Genomic DNA, 19852 nt, shown 5'->3' with positions numbered 1-19852 from the left:
TGGCAAAGCGGCCCCTCCCGATCTCCACTGGGGTCCCGATCTCTGGGCAACCAGGTCAGGCCCCGTTTCGAGGCTGGAGCTTAGGATCCTCTCTGCAGCCCCAGCAGTCTCCCATGCGATAGAGCAGCAGAAATCCATCTCCAGCGGCACCGGCTGGGACAATTTGCAGTGAAAGCCTTGTCACCCCCATGTGAGGCCGCACAGCAGTGCTCCTGGAGACAACCTGAGTCCTGAGTCGATGTGAATACGGTCCTGTCTCTGTCCTCCCACATGGGAGCAAATGCCATCACTCCAGCATGGCAGCAGCCGGTCCCACCCCAACATTCTCCCCCAGCATCTGCAACCCTTAGACAGCCCCTCCCTCAGGACAGACCTTGTAGAAGTGCCCAGCATGTCCGCTCCAGGGCCACACAGGAAGGCTGACAACGGGGCTGGGAGAAGCCCCTCCAGGAACAGCGAGCACCTGGCCCTGCTGCGGCGCCCTCCCATGAGCCACCTCAGGCCGGTCCACACCATCTACTATTTACAGGGTGTGTTCAAGAATCGAGAGGTGCTGAAGGTGGCATGTGAGTGTGAGGCAGCAGGTCGGCTGACCTGTCGGGCAGGTGGTGAGAACGAGGCTGGGGAGCTGTGCGTGGGACAACATGGCCAGAGTGGCTGTAGCATTCGGGGGCGGGGGGCCGTGGGGCAGTGCAGAGAGGTCCCACAGGTGAGCGCACAGGGGAAGGTGATGGGAGGCCAACTAAAATAACAGCGGACACACTTAAATACATACAAAGTTTATTAAAAATAGATTGCAAATGAAGTACAGTAGAAACGGGCAAGTACAGCAGTCGTGACGGCCCCACAGTGACGCAGTTACGAAGAGCACGTGTTCACATTTGACCCGACGGCCCCAGGGTGGCCCCATCCACCTGCTTACAGGCCTTGCGACCACACACAGACACCCCGTATATCAATATTTACATGTATTTGCAGGTACTTACGTGTATTTGCCGTTTTTCTATATATTAACACAAAAGTAAATCATCTGCATCTTTTTTGTGAAAGAAAGTGTGGGTTCAGTCCCCGTAAGGCGGCCAGTGTTCTCGAGTGATCTGGGAGGGGCCTGCTTTTCCTGGGACCTCCGGAGCAAGCACGCACATCCTTCATAAACACTTAGAACCACTCTACTCTCTTCAACAAGGGGAATGGTGAGAGCACACTTCCAAATGAGAACCCTGATAGACGTAAAAATATTTACACTCGCTCAACGATTTATCATACAGCTCTTATTAAAGTGATTTCTATGGCTAAAAAGCCTCTCCCTCTTCTATTTGAAAGTGTGCATATTTTTCTAACATATATATTTGTAAGAGAACAATCTGGTACATAAGAATCATCAAGATCCCACAGCAGGGCTTTGTCAAATAGAAAATTTGCTCATAATCACAAAGTAATTTAGCACTTTCACAGCACACAGTATAAAACGAAGTGAGATCCATCTCCCAGCATCAGCCACGCGTTCACAGCTGAAGAAACAACAGTGATCACCAATGACTCAAAATGAAAATTAAATAACTCTATGCGGTGTAAAAAAATAGCTTGAACTGCCAAACAAGCCCCTGACATTGTAAGTCACAGATGCCACGTGTCACCGAACCTTCCTTCTCAGACAGCACATGGAGGTGAATCTTTCTTCCTCGAATTTAAAATCTCTGAGCAACAGTCGTGCTCAAGTGTCACTACGAACCTCCCATCCCTCTCAGATACTTCTCTTTCTATTCACATCAACACGGCCCAGCTAAAGATATCCTTTCATAGATTCCCTTGAATATCTGAAAGATTTAGCGAACTTCCTAACTTAATTGCCATCTTTAAAATCACCAATGATTTATTAGTCTAACAATAATCTGGCATTTATAAAAATAAAATATCCTAAGCTTAAATCCTCAAAATTTTCTTCTTGGAGAATTTTTATTTTTAAATCACCTATTTATACCGGGAGGGCTGTCTCTGGTGGAAGGAAGGAGAGGGCCAGTCCCGACAGGCAACACCTCCCTTTCAGGCTGTGTGAGTCTGAGCTGCCTCGGGCCCACCCAGTGGGGACACATGGCGCGGCCTCATGTCTTCTCTCCTGGATGGGGACAGCTCGCCCTCCCCGGGAGGCTGCTGCCACTGCTACTCAATAGTGCAAACAAGGTCTGGGCAGCGCCAGCCGGTTCCCGCCTGACGGCCGCAGTGCTGTCCGTGACAGAGCACCACGCATGGGGGTGAGAACACGTGTTCTCACTGTGCTCTCCTGCCCTCAGTTCTCCCCTCGCCCACTCAGACTTTAAAAAAACAAAAAACTTATCTTCACATGAGTCAGATAATTAAGAAATTAGACAGTGTTTTACATTGTAGAAATGATAATCTCTTGGTGAGACAAGAGACATTCTTGGAAGGGGACCATCCCGGGATCCCAGCCGGCTCCAAAGCAGTGCTCCCGTGACTCAGCCCTGTCGCGTCCGGGCCCGCCCTCCAGAGCCGCGCCAAGGGGACCCTGGGTGTGCGCGCACGGGCACCGCGTCCTTGGCTCACTTGGTGTTCAGTTCGTTTTCCAGTTCTGTTAATTTACGAGAAGCTTTTACTTTATTGGACACGTCCTGACCTTGTGAGAACAGACGCTGGCGCTCTTTGAATGTCAAGTTTTCAGGGGCTCCAGAGCTCCCAGGTAAATCTGCCTCGTGGCTGCAGGAGAGGGAAATGCAAGACATCACCGGTCAACGTGGAAATAACCTGTCAACAGCTAGATAACTTTACACATTGGGTGATTAAGTACAATTTCCTTAATTTGCCACAACCCTCTCCATAAAGACAATCACTGGGGCTGTACTCAGAGGCATGTAGGAAAACAGGGCAGCATGTTCTCCTGACTAAAATGTTAACTTTCTCCAGCCACATCCCACTCTCAAAATGCCGGTAACTTTCATTTTAGAAGACAGGGAATTCTTAATAGGTTAGTTTACTAAAGAGATACAGCTACTAACATGTCATTTTCATGAGCCCGCGGATACATGGTGGATGCCTCCGTGTACCCGAGACACATCCATCAGTATACCTACCTTAACAAGTTAGTGTTCAGATACTAAACATTTTCTTGATTAAATTTCAGTGTTCTAAGAACTATCTGGAGAATAGTTTGAGTACGACCTAGGTGAGCGTGCTCAGCAGACGGCAGGCCGGCTGGTGTGCATCATCAGGTGGGCCTCAGGTAGCCTAGCAGGAGGTCTGCACACTGCCCTGAACCTCCCACCTTTGCTGGAGGAAGCAGACAGCAGCATGCCCAGTTGCTTCCGATGGTCTGACCAAAAGCCTGGTACCTACATCACTGGTCTGAAACAACTGTATGAGTAAGACAAAAAAGCCTCTAGGCTCATATACTTGTGTACAACGAGGAAGGTCAGAGAGGACAATACAGCCTCCTACAGAACTGGTGTCCCACTGTGTGACGCTGTTCGTCTAGCGCAGCTCTCAATACCTTTTAGACAGTCTTTCTCTCGGGTCCCGATAGGCATCGTGGGTGCCAACAGCTGTCCCGGCAGATCCCAGGTAAGAGTTTGTTCCTTCACCACAAAAGGAAAAGTCCAAGTTAAAGTGACTGCATAATCTCCAAAACTATACTCATGATCAAGATGCAGTGCCCGCAGAGGAGACCGTGGGTGGGAAGCTCACGTCGCTGGGTGGCCCGAGTAACCCAACCAGCAGGCTGTACAGGTGCCCAGCTCCGAGCCGGCCGGGCCATCTGTTATGTGGGCGGGCATGGCCAAAAAGTTCCAATCAGTTAAGATGGGTAATTACCATGAATTCAGGAGAAAAATCCACAGAAGACGGGCTTCAGTGGGGAGACTGTGAGGTACCCCTGACATGAAGAACTTCCTTACAAAACCGCTGAGAGCAAATGTCACCCAAACAGTAAGCAGTGACCACACACCTGCAGTTTCTTTTCAGGATAGCTACTGAATTTTCTTGCTACATAAATGGCTATCATTATTAACACAAAACTTTTTAAACAAATGAGTCACAAAAACCCTATGTTTCATATAAATGCTGCAAATACAAACTCACTGAAAACAAGACCCCGAGCTGCACGGGGCAGAGGAGGCGTACGTGAGCGTGGGACTCCCAGCCCAGCCCCCAGCCTGGGAATGGCACTGCCCACTTTATCCATTCCAAAGGGTTTAAGTTAAAGATCAAAAGAGATGATGCAGATATAAAATTTAAAATGCATCCAAAGATAAGATACTATTACCACTAATGATATATTATTAAAATCATAGTGCATTGCATCAATACTGATGTACTCTGCTAATTAGGAGATGAGCAAGGAGAAAAAAAAATCTCACGAAGAGCCCTTTGCTTAGGATGATACAGGACAAGGCAGTAAGTGCTCAAAATACTCAGCAAACGCTGATGGCATGGGGTCACACGATTACTACAGTATCTCAACATTAAAATTATCCTTTTTAGACAAGCTGCACAAAAATGAATTTTGCTTCTTTTCCGTATGAAGAGGCATACTGTGCAGACGTCGACGGAGCTCGGTACCCACTGGGCTCCTCCTTGGGGCACTGCACCTTTCCCATTCCTTAGACAGGTTCCCTGTGATCACCACATGGGAAATCATCCTCCACAAAGACTCAAAAGGCAAACAGACCCGTATCTCCAACGTGGGGTAACCCAGAGTGGGCCTCACAACAATTACCAGCAGAGCGCAATTCTTTTCGATTTTAATTCTAAATTTTGTTTTAGAAAATGTCGTGTTGCGTCTTTTGAGCTTTGTTTTAAGAATGATACTTGCTTCTTCCGCTGGTAAAAACCAATTCTTCAAAATTGTCAGTTGTTTAGAAGGTTAAATACTTTCAGTGGACTATATATAACTTATTACTGCACATTTCAAGTAATTTTCAAAGAGCTCCAATTAAAGAACATTTTTTTTAAATACGTTGCTATGCTAGAATGGGACAGTTTATTCCCATTCCCACGCCGATCCTAGTCCTCAGGGCACCCAGGGGAAGAAAGCAAGTCCACCTGCAGAAGCATGCAGAGTGCTCACAACGGAGAACCGAGCTGAGCCCAGGGGCACGGCCATGTTAGTGGGATGGCGGTGACGAGGTCAGAAACGTTCTGCATTTGGTGCAGATGGCTTTGTACTTTACGAAGGAAGTCTTCAAAGAGGCACGAGCCATCAGACGCAGGATATAACCTGCTCTCCTACGTGGTCTTTTCGGTGTGAAATAAAATAAGGGTTAGTGGTATGAGTGGCAGCCAAGGTGGTCAGAAGCGAAAACCTAGCCCAACGTCGTGCTAGCAAACCGTGTCTGTGTCATGACACGAAACACCTCAAGTTCCGCTTGTAACGTGATGCAAGAGGACTGAAGGCATCTCGCTCCAAAAATTACTACTATCCCAGAAACGTCTTTCCAGATCTCAGCAACAGAAATTTTATAAAAAAATTTAATTTTGGCTTCTGAGTGACTCAGTCTCAATATTACATGCTGAGCCTTCGGGGTGGATCAAAGCTCTGACACCAAGGTCACATGTTTTTGATCATTCACCTTCTTTTAGAAACGCAGTCCCGTGCATTGCACCAGGAACAAATAAAACTAAATCTGAGAACATTCGTTGCCGGCATTCTAATTTTAAGATAGTAAGATGAACTTGCCAATTTGTATCCTGGTGATTTACGGTTATATTTTAAACATTCCCCCCCCCCCCATGATGTCCGTGCCATCTCGGACACTGGTGATGACAGATGTGCCTGTGTGCAGGGCCACCGTCATGCCGGGCAGTCCCGTCAGAGATCGTCAAGGTGACTGCACGCCTGTCTAGGCCGGAGTGCTAGGGCTGTGACGTGCAGGGAATGTCACGTAACAGGAAGGAAGGAAACCAGCGAGAGGGAAAGGGAGTGATTTCACAATGACTGGGTTCTGTGCCCCTGGCGTGAGGCAGCTCGCATTAAAGCGGGCCCATCAACTCGGCAAAGCACCAACTACTCCACCTGAACGACCACGGCAAGTAGGGGTCATCTTGTAAACCCCTGCCACGTGGCACATAACCCAGAACACGGAGAGTCCTACTCATGTTAAAGGATGAAACTTAGCGTGTGACCAGGACACTACTGGGAAGACTATCTCACTTAGCTTCAGACACCAAAATGGGTGATAAAAACATGTGTTCAACTCAACCTAAGAGTTACGTGAAGAGGCAGAGAATGGAGGCCAAGACCAACAGTACTTCACGCGACTGGGGAGGCACAGAGCATTAACCGCCGCCGGCCGGCCGGCCTAAGGGACGGAACCTTCCAGGCACAGAGCAGGGCTGGGTTGCTGGGGGAGCTGCCCGAGGGGCTCTGAGCACAGACAGGACTGAGGGAGCGGGCGATGAGCACGCCGAGACTAGTGATCGAATAAAATCACAACTCCCACGCGAGTGTTGATTGAGGGGGTGCAGAGTCCCGATTCCAATCAGGAAGACAAAGAGGGCTTGATTGGCGATCCCACGTTTTACCTCTACCTTTCGAGTGGCTGGGCTGGTAGAAGCCTGGTTTTTTTGGAGGGGGCGGGGGCTGGCCTGCTTTGTGAGCAGTACTGTTGGCTCGGGCCAAGGGGGGCCGGAATGAGGTGCAGAGAAAGATGCCGTCGGAGGCCGGGCGCGGCGGGCGGGGGGGCCGCTGCGGCTCAAGGGCGGCGGGAAGAAGGTGCCCGTGGGACTTCCTCGTGCCAGAGTGCTTGTCCTGACCTGCCAGACTGCAGTGCTCCTCCTCCTCCTCCTCCTCCTCGTGGTACGCAACGAGCCTGGCGGTGTACAGGGAGTCTGGGGAGAGGGCCTGGGCCTGGAGGGAGGAGGCGGTCCGCTGAGGCGGGGGAGGAGGAGCGGCAGCCGGAGGGGACGGGGACGGGAGCTCGTAGCCCCGCGGCAGCGGAGGTCTGCACAGACCCGGCTCCTCCGGCTCCAGCAACCTGCGCTCGGCCTCCGCGTGCTGTCTGCGCCTCTCGGCTTCCAGGCGGCTGTAATAGCCTTCTTCCTGACGCCTCTGCAGGCCGAACAGACAAGAGTGCAAAGGTCAGAGTCGGGACGGGCCTTGAGGGGATGAAAGGGCACCGTTACCCTGTCTCCCGTCGCCACACTGACAGTGAGTCCAGAGGACGGCAACTTTCAACGTTAACAGGCTACGACAGAAACGGTCTTGAGACTCACGGACATTCATCCTACGGTGGGTTATGGGCCATGAAACCTCCGAAGCATGGAGCGGACGGACTCTCAGTACTTCAGGCTCCAGCTTCCACTTACTACGCCACCGACCCCAGTCAGTTACTCCTCCAGACCTTCGTTCTCTGCTGCCTCTCTCTCCTTCTGCTCTTGTGGGTTTTAACTTACCTGTTACCGCTCGGTTTAAAGACAAAACCAAACCCAAAACAGGCTCTACGTGGCTTTCTACAGCGGGCACGTGCAAGGGCAGCAACCCCGCATGTCTGCTTTCCCTGAACCCTGGGAATTCAGAGAGCCCTTCCTCGACCAGAAGGACGATTAAGTCACCTGGTTTATTTCCAGTTATTCAGAGGAAGTTAACAGAAACCAGAAACTGTAAAAAACATCACTCATTTTCCCAAGGCAACAATCTAACAAATAAGCTTTCCACAGTTGTTAATTTATAATTCAAATCTTAACAAACTCCCTGGCAGACAGAAAATTAGAGAGCCAGGCGTTAATAGCAACAGCAACACGATATTCAAATATATTTTGACACATACTGTACATTTTTTTCTGACATACATCTGCACAAACTACAGTTGACAGAGTTGAAATTATTTTAACATTAAAAAAGGTAACAGCATGGTTCTGTTACAGATTGACAAAAGTTCTAGAACACATGAAAAAAGTGAATGTAAGAAAAGGGATGCAAGATCAGAGAACCATGTGCCTCAACCTGGATGCGGTGTTGTGCTAAGGAGTGGAGTGGACTTCCAATCCATTCAACCAAAGGAAAACTAAAGTCAGGGACCATGCTGGCATCAGGGTCCACTTCATCTCACCGTGTAGGCTTGTGTTTCCTCCCCGCTCCCTCTGGAGGCTCGCACACGACGATAGTGGTCGGCGCGTCCCCTTGAAAGGGAGGAAACTCTCGGAGCAGTGCCAGCCCCAATGCCTAGACCAAACTTTTCCCTTTAACTTCTCACTCTGTGTTGAGACCTTCTGAAGGAAAGACAGTTTTTACCTCATTTTCTACACAAAGTAAGTGTCTACTTGGGGTGGGGAATCAAATCCAGAATGACCTCAGTGGCCTTTATATCAGGAATGTTAGTGTGACATGGAGCACATTTTAAGAGGAAACCAAAATACCCTTTAGTTACACTGAGAGCAGATACAGTTACATGACTCGACAGTTACTCTGCCCAACAGATGAATGGCACATTTTCTATAACAAAGCAAGCCCATCAATTGTGGACATTCGGTATAAAAAATAGGTTATTCAGCTTCTTTTTTACAGTAAGCACTCAGTTCTAGAAGCAGTTCCTAAGACACAAGCATATTTGACATAATCGTGAGTTGGGAGCACACACGCTAGAAAAACCAGGTAGCCCGAGAGCGTCCACAGAAGGCTCACGCTCATGTGGCGGGTCTGTGCAGGCCGTCCGGGCAGGCGGAGGGTCCACGCAGCCACGGGACAGCAAGACAACACATACATCCCAACAGAGAACCCGAGCGGCTCACATTTCGGAGAACTGATTTTGATTCTGACTTATCAGGACATGAGTGAAAGAGTCAAGGGAGACCTAATCCTGAAAGCTCAGACTCCTCCAGAACACTGTAAATCTGCTGGGACACAGCTTTGAAAGATTGACGATAGGCTTTAAGGAATGGTGAAGGTCTAGAAGACGCAGAAGTTGCTAATTTCCATACAGGTACGTGTGCTAGCATTATGTATCTACTTTCATTTAAATGAGTCACATCGTTTCTGTCAATCTTGCTTTTCACTCGTTATATACTCAGATTCTATTGCTATATAAAAGCTTCCTACAAGTTCTCTTTTGGGGGGAGGAGGAGGGTGCTCTATGAATACAGTTCACTGGACTAGCAAAGGAGGAATGATGAATAAGAACCAAACTTTCCCCCATCAGCAACCGTGGCACTCCCGGCCTCTGCCTTCACAGAAGGGAAGTGGCAGAGGAGATCGGCTTCTCCCGGCCAGCATCCAGGACAGGCGAGCCCTGCAGGGGGCTGCGGGGCACAGCGTCACATGGGCCCCATTTCTCAGAATAGGTCAAATCAGTTGTCACTTTAAAATTCAACTTAAAAATTGCTTTCATAAAAAAATCCACATATGGAAACAAAGTAGGAACTCAGGATATTTATCAGAATTACATCCTAGTTGAATTCTCCTTGTATGGTGTTTTTCATAAGCCATCTGCTCTCCTTCCCATCAACCAGAAGTGAGTGATGTCAGTGAATGATCTGTTTCAAGTGCGGAGTGTTAACGGACTGTCTCACTACGCTCCCGTCGCCTCCCACAGCTCGGACTCCCTCTGACCGACTAGCGCACAGGCATCGCCCTCACGGTAACAGGCTGGACCATGTCCAGGAAAGGGAAGAGCCCGGAGTACGCGGGCAGGTTGCGACAACCAGGCCTATGAGTTCAGAAGCGGGAGAGAGACAAGACTTGGGGGGTAAGAGCATCTGGACACAGTTCGGAAGAGAGGTAGGTGGGCCAGGCCGGGCTCACGTGTTGGGTCCGATAACACAGGTGGGGGTCCAGGCCCTGTTCTGTCTCGTACGTCTGAGGGTACAGGTAAGGTCTAGCCCCTCTGCCCCAGCCCATCGATTGGGTTCAGGCTAACTGGGTAAACTCTAGCTGCCCCTAGAGGACCATAACCTTTTCTTCAGCATCTCGCTTTGCTCTCTCCTCCTCCTGGCGGCGCCGCTCCTCCTCCTGCCTGGCGCGATCTTCTGCTTCTCGCTTGCGCATCTCTTCCAGCTGCTGCTGGCGCCTCCGCTCCTCATCCTGTAACTAACAACAAAGTGACTTTAACCCCCGCTCTGCAAACCCCCCAAGCACAAGGTGTAGCAGGCACATATGGACACGGACAGACACGCAGACAGACACACACACACGCACACACACACACACACACAGTTAAATACGAGATATCAGGCTAGAATCACTGTTGAAAGACAGTAAAACAGACACATTTTATAGTGCTACAATTTCAAAATAAGTCACCTAAAAGCACGGTCCCCATAGATCCATTAATTTTCCCATTAACTGTGGCTCAAACAAGAAGGATTGTCTCATGCATTCACACATTACACTATTAGAATAAATGGAAGTTTAACCAGCTCATGTAAAACAGCAGACTCGAACGACAGACCCTCAAATGATGGAACTAAGGAACCCACTTGAGCCCCCTCTTCCCTGTGCTTCCTGGCCTGCGCTCCTGTGAGGTGTGGCATGCGGATGTTGGTGTCCGGGGTGGGGGGGGGGGCTCATACGCCAGCACATGACTCCAGGGGGACGTAGGACCTGTTGGAGAGCCCACTTACGGTGGCTTGCCTCTGCTTGGCACCATGGCCATCAGCTCTCTCTGGACCCCATCCTAGACTTTGAGAATTTCTCCTCAGCCCGGGGATAACCAAACTCTGAGTCAGAGAATCTGCACCTGAAATTTGGAAGGAACCTTACTCTACCTTCCTCCTGCTACATTTCTGCCAAGTAATTATCCGCTCTGAGTAACTCTGGTGTCTGGTAACCCACTGCCTATCTCCCCGAGGCAGGGCCTTCTACTTTCGGGTAACAGCTAGTCAGAAAGTTCTTCTGTGGGTCTAATATTCATCATCTAATGGCTTGCTTTCTATTTTTCATCATTCGGGTTCTACCTTTTTAAAACAACACAAAACAAATTTAATAACTTCCCTTCATGCCATGCAAATGCTTCAAGATACCTTCAAAAATCTAAGATGTAGCCTGTCCTGGTTCTAGCCTCTTTATCCTTCTGGTCAGATCTAAGTACTACAGCTTCCAAGAACCTTTTCTAAAAGGGAGGTCTGGATGAACAGTACAGCAGACCAGAGCTTGCTTCTCTGTTTCCATCCTCTGTGACAGAGCCGGCCTGCAGCAGCACTTGCAGCTCCGAGCCCCGTGCCATCCCACATCAAGAAGAGTCTATTTAAAATGTGAAAAATTAAAATGTAACTTAATAACACCTAAAACCACTACAGGAATTCCATATGTAAAACTTCTCAGGGTGTGTTTCAGTGTTTTCAGAATTACTAGTTGTTGTATAAATTTTCCATAGCAAAAAATAGAAACTGGACTTGAAACGCATTTATGTTTATTTATTTAACAAAAACCTAGCAGCTTCACTCTTTCCAGATTCTGTGGAGTGGACAAACACTGCATCTGGTGGAAAAGTAAAAATTAACTTGTGTCACTAGACTTTTTCATGTCAGCAAACAATATTAAAACACCTTCGGGAGAAAATTAAAACCTGCCTCCTCGAGAAGACAAATTTACTTAACTTTCTCTTTTAGTACAATCTAGGAGTAAGCCCTGGAGGGAGGTGAGGATAAGTGCTGTCAGGGGCTCTGCTAGCAGGAGCAGGTGCTGCGGCCTGAGAACCCCAGAAGGACGGAAGGGCTGTCACCAGCGTCCCGCCCCAGGGAGAGCCGCCCACAGGAGGGCTGAGATCCAGCAGCCGCAAGACTGACCAAGCAGGTTACAGTTATCAGTCCAAATGAGGAGGAAGAGGATCCAAGTAAAAATAACAAAATAAAACAGTGATTGATAATATTAAATGTTTTACAGAAGAGTAATATATGGAAGAATATAAAACTGCATTAATGAATAGTTTTCTGGTGCCCAATAAAGCACTAACTCATCATGTTATATACTTTCTAGACCTAATTAAAGACAAGTCTGAGCAAGAAAACCGGTACACAGTGAAATGGCCCACTCACTCCTTTAAATTAAAGAGGAGTAGAATTTTAAGAGTGAGAAAAGTTACAATTCTCATTACAGGTACAGAATGCTATCTTATGAATCTGTAAACAGACTCTTTCTCTTAAAAACCTTCACTCTTCTAAATCTGGACAGGGGTAAGCAAGGAAAGTTCTCCCGTGGTAAGTTCCCTGCCCCGGCCCATGAGGCAGGGCTGTCTCCACTGCTGGTAAGCTGCTTCTTGCACTCTCATTTTCAAAACACAGACTGTTTTGTTCGTCGTACATGTGCTGCTGCTTTACTCTACCCTCGTCCCCCCAAGCCCATTAAGGACAGAAAAGACAATCAAATCTCTTCATTTACTCCAAATAACAGCTCAAAACGGTACACTGAGCTGTTGTCCAGTACCAGTTACAGGATCGTTCAACCTAAGTTACAAATTTCGTGGCCGAGATCCGATGACAAACTATGTTATGTTAACACTGGGGTTAAATGAACAGGAGATGAGCTCACTGTTTTACAGGAAAAGAATGCAGAGTGACATGAATCAAAGCTGTCTGGTAGGAGGTTATGTTCAGGGGAACAGATCTGCATAGACAGAATGAGAATTCTTACAGAAAGAACACAAGACAGTGTCCAGACTTGAGCTATTCTGAACCGAGAACGAAGCTGGGATTCCAAAAGCCAGCGCTCTAAGCCTGAACCAGGTTTGCTACCCTGGTGGTCCCCATTTCTACAAAAGGCATTTTCAGGTTAAAAAAAAAAATGTTGAAATTTATTTGTTTATGACTTGATACCACAAAAAACACTAACCTGTACCCCAAATTGACAGTAAAAGCCCCATTAAGGGAGACAATCACGTTGAAATATCTGAATATAAGATGGAGTCCAGCTATCCTTCGCTTTTTGACATTTTCACTGAAAACACAACTTAAAGTCTACTGAACAGATTGCCATTAAGAACTTGGGCAAGGGGGATCCCTGGGTGGCGCAGCGGTTTAGCCCCTGCCTTTGGCCCAGGGAATGATCTTGGAGTCCCGGGATCGAGTCCTGCGTCTGGCTCCCGGCATGGAGCCTGCTTCTCCCTCCTCCTTTGTCTCTGCCTTTCTCTCTCTCTCATAAATAAATAAATAAATAAATCAATCAATAAATAAATAAATAAATCTATCTTTAAAAAAAAAAAAAGAACTTGGGCAAGCCTTTTCTACGTTCCCATCTACTATTAAAAACACGTGGGATCCCTGGGTGGCGCAGCGGTTTAGCGCCTGTCTTTGGCCCAGGGCGCGATCCTGGAGACCCGGGATCGAATCCCACGTCGGGCTCCCGGTGCATGGAGCCTGCTTCTCCCTCTGCCTGTCTCTCTGCCTCTCTTGCTCTCTCTGTGTGACTATCATAAATAAATAAAAAAAAATTAAAAAAAAAAAACACGTTAAAATTTTTAATGCAAGCACCTCTGGCACCTGTCTCAGCCCCAAAGCAACTCCTCCAGCCCCACATCCCAGAGGGCATTCACTCTAGGTGAGGAAGGGGTTTTCTTCATTAGGAAAGCCATCTCCATGGTGCAGGCCACTTGGTATATGGGCTCCCTGCCCTTGGCACAGCCCATGCTCAGCCTTCTCAATGTGAGGACAACTTCACCAGGATCCGAGAGATCTAGAGCTGAGTGGCAGAGACAGGAGAGTCACCCCTAAGTTGGGCCATGTGGCTCCTACAGCTTCCCCTGGCTCTGCGGGGGCCACAGCTCCCTCCCACGCCAAGCCTTCAGCCTGAAGAGGCCGAGGGCAGTCCACATCTCCTTCAGAACTTCTCTCAGAAAGTACAATTCTCAACGGGGTTTCCTACTACATGTTCGAAGCCCTGCTAGTGCTTTTGCTTCAAGCCTTCTACGCCTGGGGTTGCTGGGGGAGGCCTGATTCCTACTGTCCCATGGGAAGGGCAGATGGAGAGCATGGGCCTTCCTACAAGGGCAACAGGAGAGCGTCACTTCACTAGTGCTACCCCATGGTGGAGGGATGCTCCCCTTGAGCTGGCAGGTCACTGAGTCAGTGCATGAGCCATTAAAACAATGACAGGACAAAGCCCGAGACCAGCCAACTGAGCGACTGTCCAGTCACGTCACTTTCTAGTTGAAAGATGGTTCCTAGCAAGAGTTTCATGAGCAGGAGACATTTTTGTGTAGCAGAATATGAAAGAAATATCAACTCAGAAAATGCTAGCCAGAAATATCCTGGTTAGAATCCTCTCACTCTAGAGGACAGTAGGTCAACCTCTTCAGTACTAGCCTTGTCCCTTGGTCCTACCCACATCACAGGATTGTCATAAAGAAACAGGACAGTTATGCATGTATGAGGATCTACAACCTAGGCAGCAGAGGTATGAGCTGCATGCCCTCTGGACATTAGCCAGGTGACGCTGCTGTGACAGTGGATACCACCCACCCTGAATCATAGATGTGAAGGGCGTAGGCAGGCATGGCTGGCCAACAGCCCCTCCTGGGCACAGGAAGACTCAGGATGCTTCTCTAAGTGACGGGAGCTTTGGCAGGGTTCTGATGGTTTTTAACTAGGGTCCCTGGAACTGCTGGGCTGAGAAGAGCCTTTTTGGGAACAAAAGGAGAAGGGGGATGCAGCAGGAAGTCCTTTGCAGGAGGAAATGGCAGGGGCTCATGCCAGGATGGGTGTCGGGGGGGGGGGGGTCAGATTCTGAGAAGGTAAAGACAGTAGAATTTCTTGATGCAGAGAAAAGGGGGTTATGCTAATGAGGGTTTGTAGATGGGGCAGTTTAGAGTCTGCTGGAATGGGGAAGGCTGAAGGCAGAGCAGATGAGCAGCATCCTGGGGAGGGGTTGGGGGAGAGAAGGAATTTCAGGCAGAACTTGCTGGGGTTTGCAGAGTCTTGTCTGACTCCCACTGGAGACACTACATGGGCAGATGCCTACAGGTCTCCAGTCTGAGATGGCTAGGCCTACCAATACAAAGGGGGCTCCTGGGTTGGGAGGCAGAGGCACTGGGCAGTGGGCACAGGCAGCGGGGAGCTGGCCCCACACAAAGGACCACAAACCGCACAAAGGACTCTGGGTGCAGCCCACTCTGAGAGCAGAGGGCGAGCAGAGCCAGGCAGGGCAGATGGCCAAGACTGCTGAGATGCAGCTGCTTGGAGCAGACGACCTGCCCTGCTTATCCCACTCATCATCAGAAATACCCCGGGATGTTACCTACAAAGAAAACACTGTGGAAACTGCACAGGGGGTGGTTCCTACCCATCTGGTTACATGTGCCACCACCCTTCTTATCTTAGAGAAAGAACTCTCTAGGATACCTCGGTGTCTCTATGACACCTAGTAGAGGAGGCCCCTCCAGAAACCTGTCAACTCCGACAAAAGGATGCTGTGGATAATGACACTGCTGGGAATAACACTAATATTCCCTGGGGAAACAGGCTAAGAAAGCTCAAAAATGTGGTGGTTACAGTCAATATTAATACTCAAAATAATTACCTCTTAAAGAAAAAAACCTCTAAAATGTGTCTTTAAAATACGTATCTTCATGTAATGCTTTATCCTTGAATATTATTCACCTGTCATGTGACCTGCAGAGGATTCTGGGCCACTGAGCTGGGGCTGTGAAATATCTTACAGCCCATGCATCAGGTTAGCACCTGGCATGTAACAGATGCCCAGCAAGCGTATGCTAAATGAGCATTGAGCACAAAGAAGCCACACTAATGGATATCTTCCGGCCACCTGCCATAGGTACACCTCAACACACGGAAGTGTGGAGAAAACGTACACATTTTATCTTTGTCTGCAGAAGAAAAAACTAGAACCATATGCCCTTCAGCCATCAAGGAGGGGAGGAGCTGTCTCCATGAGCAGCTTCTCTTTAGAGAAATAGTGCAACTACAACACTGTTTAAATTAAAAAAGGAAAAAGAGAGAATAAAAAAGTAAGAAAAAAGGGGTGTTATTTGGTGAAAAGGTCAGCAAAGTCAGACTTGGGAGCTGGGGACTGTTTACGGTTCTGCGTGATGCCGCCCGTGTTCACGTAGGAGCCGACTAACAAAGAGAACCTCAACTCAATGTGTCAGCCAATACAAAACTCTCTGGCCAGTGACACAGACACAGCTCTTGAGCACTGCATACACTGAAGGACCAACCAAATTTCCCCAATACGGACACCAGACACACTGAATTTATAGCAGAAAAGGACTCCAGCATTTCTTGGCAGACAGTAAACTGGTATGGCTGATAAACTAAACTGAAGTCCATGTGAAATTATTAAAGAAGACAGAATAAATGCTTATCGAAAGGCTCTCTTTTTCTACCAACACACACTGTATCCTAGATAGTTATATCTTAATGGGCAAAACAACATGAATATCAGGTCAATTGAGTTTCTAGTAGGTGATTATTCAAAATCTACTACCAAAATAAGGATGAAATTGGTTATGATCATTGCAAAATTTCTTTCATTTGCTCATGTATTTATGACTACGTAAGTGTACACAGAATCAATTTTAGGACTAAAACTGGGAAAAGGTCAAAATTCATAAACAAACAGTAACACTTAAAATTAATGGAAAAAACCAAAGAGTCACTAAATCTAAAAACATAGGAAGGCATGCTTCTTACGAGGCACGAGCTACACACTCTGCTCTCGGACACCCCCAGGAACTGGGTCTACTAGAAACACAAAACCACCACCACTGAAAGAAAAAAAGAAAATCAAGACAGGAAAAAGTACCAAAGGGAAAGAAATGAGAACATACCAAATCTAGAACAGAGATTGCTGGCAGAGCAGTCTGCTGCAGGTAACAGAGAAGGAAAAAAAAAAAAAAAAAAAGAAAGATGAAGTGTGAAAAAAAGTCAAGTTTAGACCTGTATTTCCACCACCGGTGTGTGTGCTGCTCCCATGCTTCGTCTGCGTCTGAAGGACAACCCAATGAGAACAGTCACACTACGGACCGGCTTCCGGTCCTCAGAAATAGGAAATGTCCATATGGCATTAAACACTTGAGTTTCGTTATTAAGATACATGAAAGAAACTTTAAAAAAATAAAATTCCCCTTAGCTCTCTTACTTGGAGCCTAAGATATTAATCTTAAATATGATTAATGATAAATACACAGCTTTTAATTTAATTACTGAATGAAACTTTCTGAATGTCGTAATTACTTAGAGGCTTTAAAACAGTCACTGTTCAAACTATATGGAAAACCTGACAGACCTTTAATAAAGATTTGGTACAAATAAATGCAGAAATCCTACTATGTAGGTGCTACCTTTTCACCATGGGATACAGTTCTCACAATAAATGTTAATGAGTGGCCCCCTGGGCTAGTGGCACCTGCCAGAGCAGAGGGAGAGGACCCTCCACATGGGGGGGGGGGGGTACTGGAGTCTTAGGCCTGGGGTGGAAACCGCACAAAGGACTCTGACATTGTACGAGACTCACTCCTGATCCAACAGTTCCTCTTGCAAATAAACTAATACTGATACTAAATAGAGTTGTTTCTAAGGGCGGTTTTTTTTTTTTTGTTTTTTTTTTTTACTGGTGACTTGGAAAATACTAATAAAATCATGTCACAGCTAAGATTTGGGCTTGCGTTTAAGACACTTCAGCGTTCCAGCTAAATTCTGGGCCAAGTTCCATACACCTTTCGGTGAGAATATGTGCATAATTAGATGTGTGTGACATGTTTCAGGAATATAATTCATAGAGCAAACTTGAAAAGTGGTCAGACTGCTAGCTTTATGTACTAGTAATTATCTAAGATTAAACTGCATCACGATGTAGGAAAGACTAAAACGTCTGACCTAACAGTTATTCGTTTAGATCTCTAGTACAGACAGTTGCAATTAGAAACAAAATCCAAAAGACATGCTCCAGGCTGTCTTTTCCCAGAACACTGCACTGTATAAACACTAAACTAACATGATACGGTCAATAGCACTCTCTGCAAATTAATACCAATAAATGCCTCTCTGTTAACAATTCTCTTAGGGTAAAAAAAGAATCTTGAATTTGGCACTTCAACAATTTATTGCGTTAAAGTAACTTAAATTTCACTTCTTTTATTTGATACAAAAAGAACAAGTTCTTTTTTTCATATAGAGAAATAAGGATAAATTCTCAGTATCTACTACTACTGAAATAGAGTGGTTAATTATATCTGCTTCATCAACTGTATGAGCACTTGGCAGAGTGTCTTCCTGGTAATGACCATTAACTTTGAAGTTCTCAATAGTCTTCATCACCCACCACCCAGTGCTGATAATCGAGACCAGGGGTCAGCATACATCTCGCAACTGTCTGGGAAGCGCACAGCACCTGGCTGCTCAGTCTGTCAAGGCGGCTCTCAGAGTTCGACAGCAGAGCTGTGCCATTAAGACAGTCTGTGCGGCTCACAAAGCCTAAGGTACTTACTTTCCAGCCATTTAAGAAAATATTTTTGCCAACCCCTGATGAGGATTATTACTGGTCACTAACAGGTTAGTGGTGATTAGCTTGTTTGCTCAACTAAAGCGTTAATGAGAAGGGCAGGAACAACTCTGTTAAATTAAAACAGCAGAGCTCCATGTGGATGGTCTAAGACTTTGCAAAGTCTGCCTTTAACCCAGTTAGAGGGTTAGAGGGATTAGAGGGTTCACGCTGCAGGATGCCTGCAAGCAGCAGTGGCTACAGTACCCCACTACAGGCCAGGGCCCTTGCCAACCCCCCACGAGCAACACGCACAGAGACGCATGCCCACAGCACTTTTCCCCTTTACCCTTGCTCTTCGCTCGGCCTCGAGGCGCTGCATGATGAGCATGGTATCCACGTCATCGTCCTCCTCCTCCTCGTCATCCTCGTCCTTCTGCTTGGACTCCTGGAGCCTCTTCTGGAACTGCCACTCCAGCATGAGTTTCCGCAGGCGATCGTTTTCCTCTGCGCTGCGCTCGGGCTTGTTCTGGAGCTCCTGGATCTCCCTGCTCAGCATATCCACGATGTGCATCTGCTGCTGCTTCTCTAGCTTCTCCCGGGCATCCCGCTTCCACGGGTCTGGGGACAGACTATCTCCCGAGGACAGCTCCTCTTTGCTGACCGTAATGTACTGTAAGTCTCTGCGTTCAATCGTGCGGGGCTGCTGCTGGGGCTGCAGCTCCCGAATGACCGTCTCTTGGGGCCTCTGGAGTGTAGAAGGTTTCTCTGGCTTCACATGCGGGACAGTTACAGGAGAAAACGGGGCCGGGTTCAGTGACTGGGAGCGCATCTGGCCCAGCTTCCGCTCCTGCTCGCGGCGCTTCCTGTCCCGCTCCTCCTCTAGACGGGCCTTCTCCTTCTCATACCAGCGCTGGTGCTCCTCCCTCTTCTTCCGCTCTGCAGCCGCCACCTGAGCAGAGGCAGGTCCTGTCTGGCTGGCAGGAGGTGGTGGGAGAGGCAGGTCTGTTGGGATCCCGTCGAAGTCTCCGGCGTAGTGCGTGGGGGGCGGCGGGGGTGGTGGGGGCAGGTCAGTTTGGACCGGCTGGGAGCCAGCCACAGGCAGGGGCTGCACAGCAGCTGGCGTCTTCCAGCGCCCAGGGCCGCTCTTGGTCAGAGTGGAAGCGGGGGTGCCGGCCTTGGAGGGGTGGTCCAGGTGCTCTTGGCTGGAAGTGCTCGAGCCCACTGAGGAGCTCTGATGGATCCACATATCGCTATCAGACTTGCGATCCAGGACTGCCTCGATCCGATGCCGCTCTAGTTGGTAAGCCTTATCCTCCCGAAGCTCCTCCTGGGAACGGGTAACACGCTGGAAAAAGCAAAAAGGAAAACTGTTCTATTTCAGCTGCTTAGAAAAAAACTACTAAAAATTCATAAATATCTTATCCTCATGGAGAACACATTTTAGGGAAATTATTAGGTGAGTGTCAAACAGAGGCT

At 47.9% G+C, this 19852-nt stretch overlaps 1 protein-coding gene across 17 annotated transcripts in view; it reads right to left on the bottom strand.

Annotated features, from left to right (window-relative positions):
* Positions 1 to 763: 763 nt before the first annotated feature.
* The window catches only part of AFDN (afadin, adherens junction formation factor), a 137527-nt gene continuing 118438 nt past the window's right edge, over positions 764 to 19852 (bottom strand). For 8 of the 17 annotated variants that reach the window (XM_041745325.1, XM_041745335.1, XM_041745332.1 and 5 more), the window contains 5 exons: positions 18723 to 19721; positions 9896 to 10030; positions 6532 to 7057; positions 3503 to 3587; positions 764 to 2712 (listed from right to left, as the gene is read on the bottom strand). In XM_041745325.1, coding sequence (XP_041601259.1) covers positions 2559 to 2712; positions 3503 to 3587; positions 6532 to 7057; positions 9896 to 10030; positions 18723 to 19721 — 1899 coding nt within the window. In that variant the 3' untranslated portion in view covers positions 764 to 2558. The other 9 variants (XM_041745336.1, XM_041745338.1, XM_041745339.1 and 6 more) reach the window with 5 other exon arrangements.

This window comes from Vulpes lagopus, chromosome 2 (assembly GCF_018345385.1).
Source record: "Vulpes lagopus strain Blue_001 chromosome 2, ASM1834538v1, whole genome shotgun sequence".
Lineage (NCBI taxonomy): Eukaryota > Metazoa > Chordata > Mammalia > Carnivora > Canidae > Vulpes > Vulpes lagopus.
The sequence above is the reverse complement of the archived record's forward strand: the minus strand, read 5'-3'. Positions and strand labels throughout refer to the sequence as shown.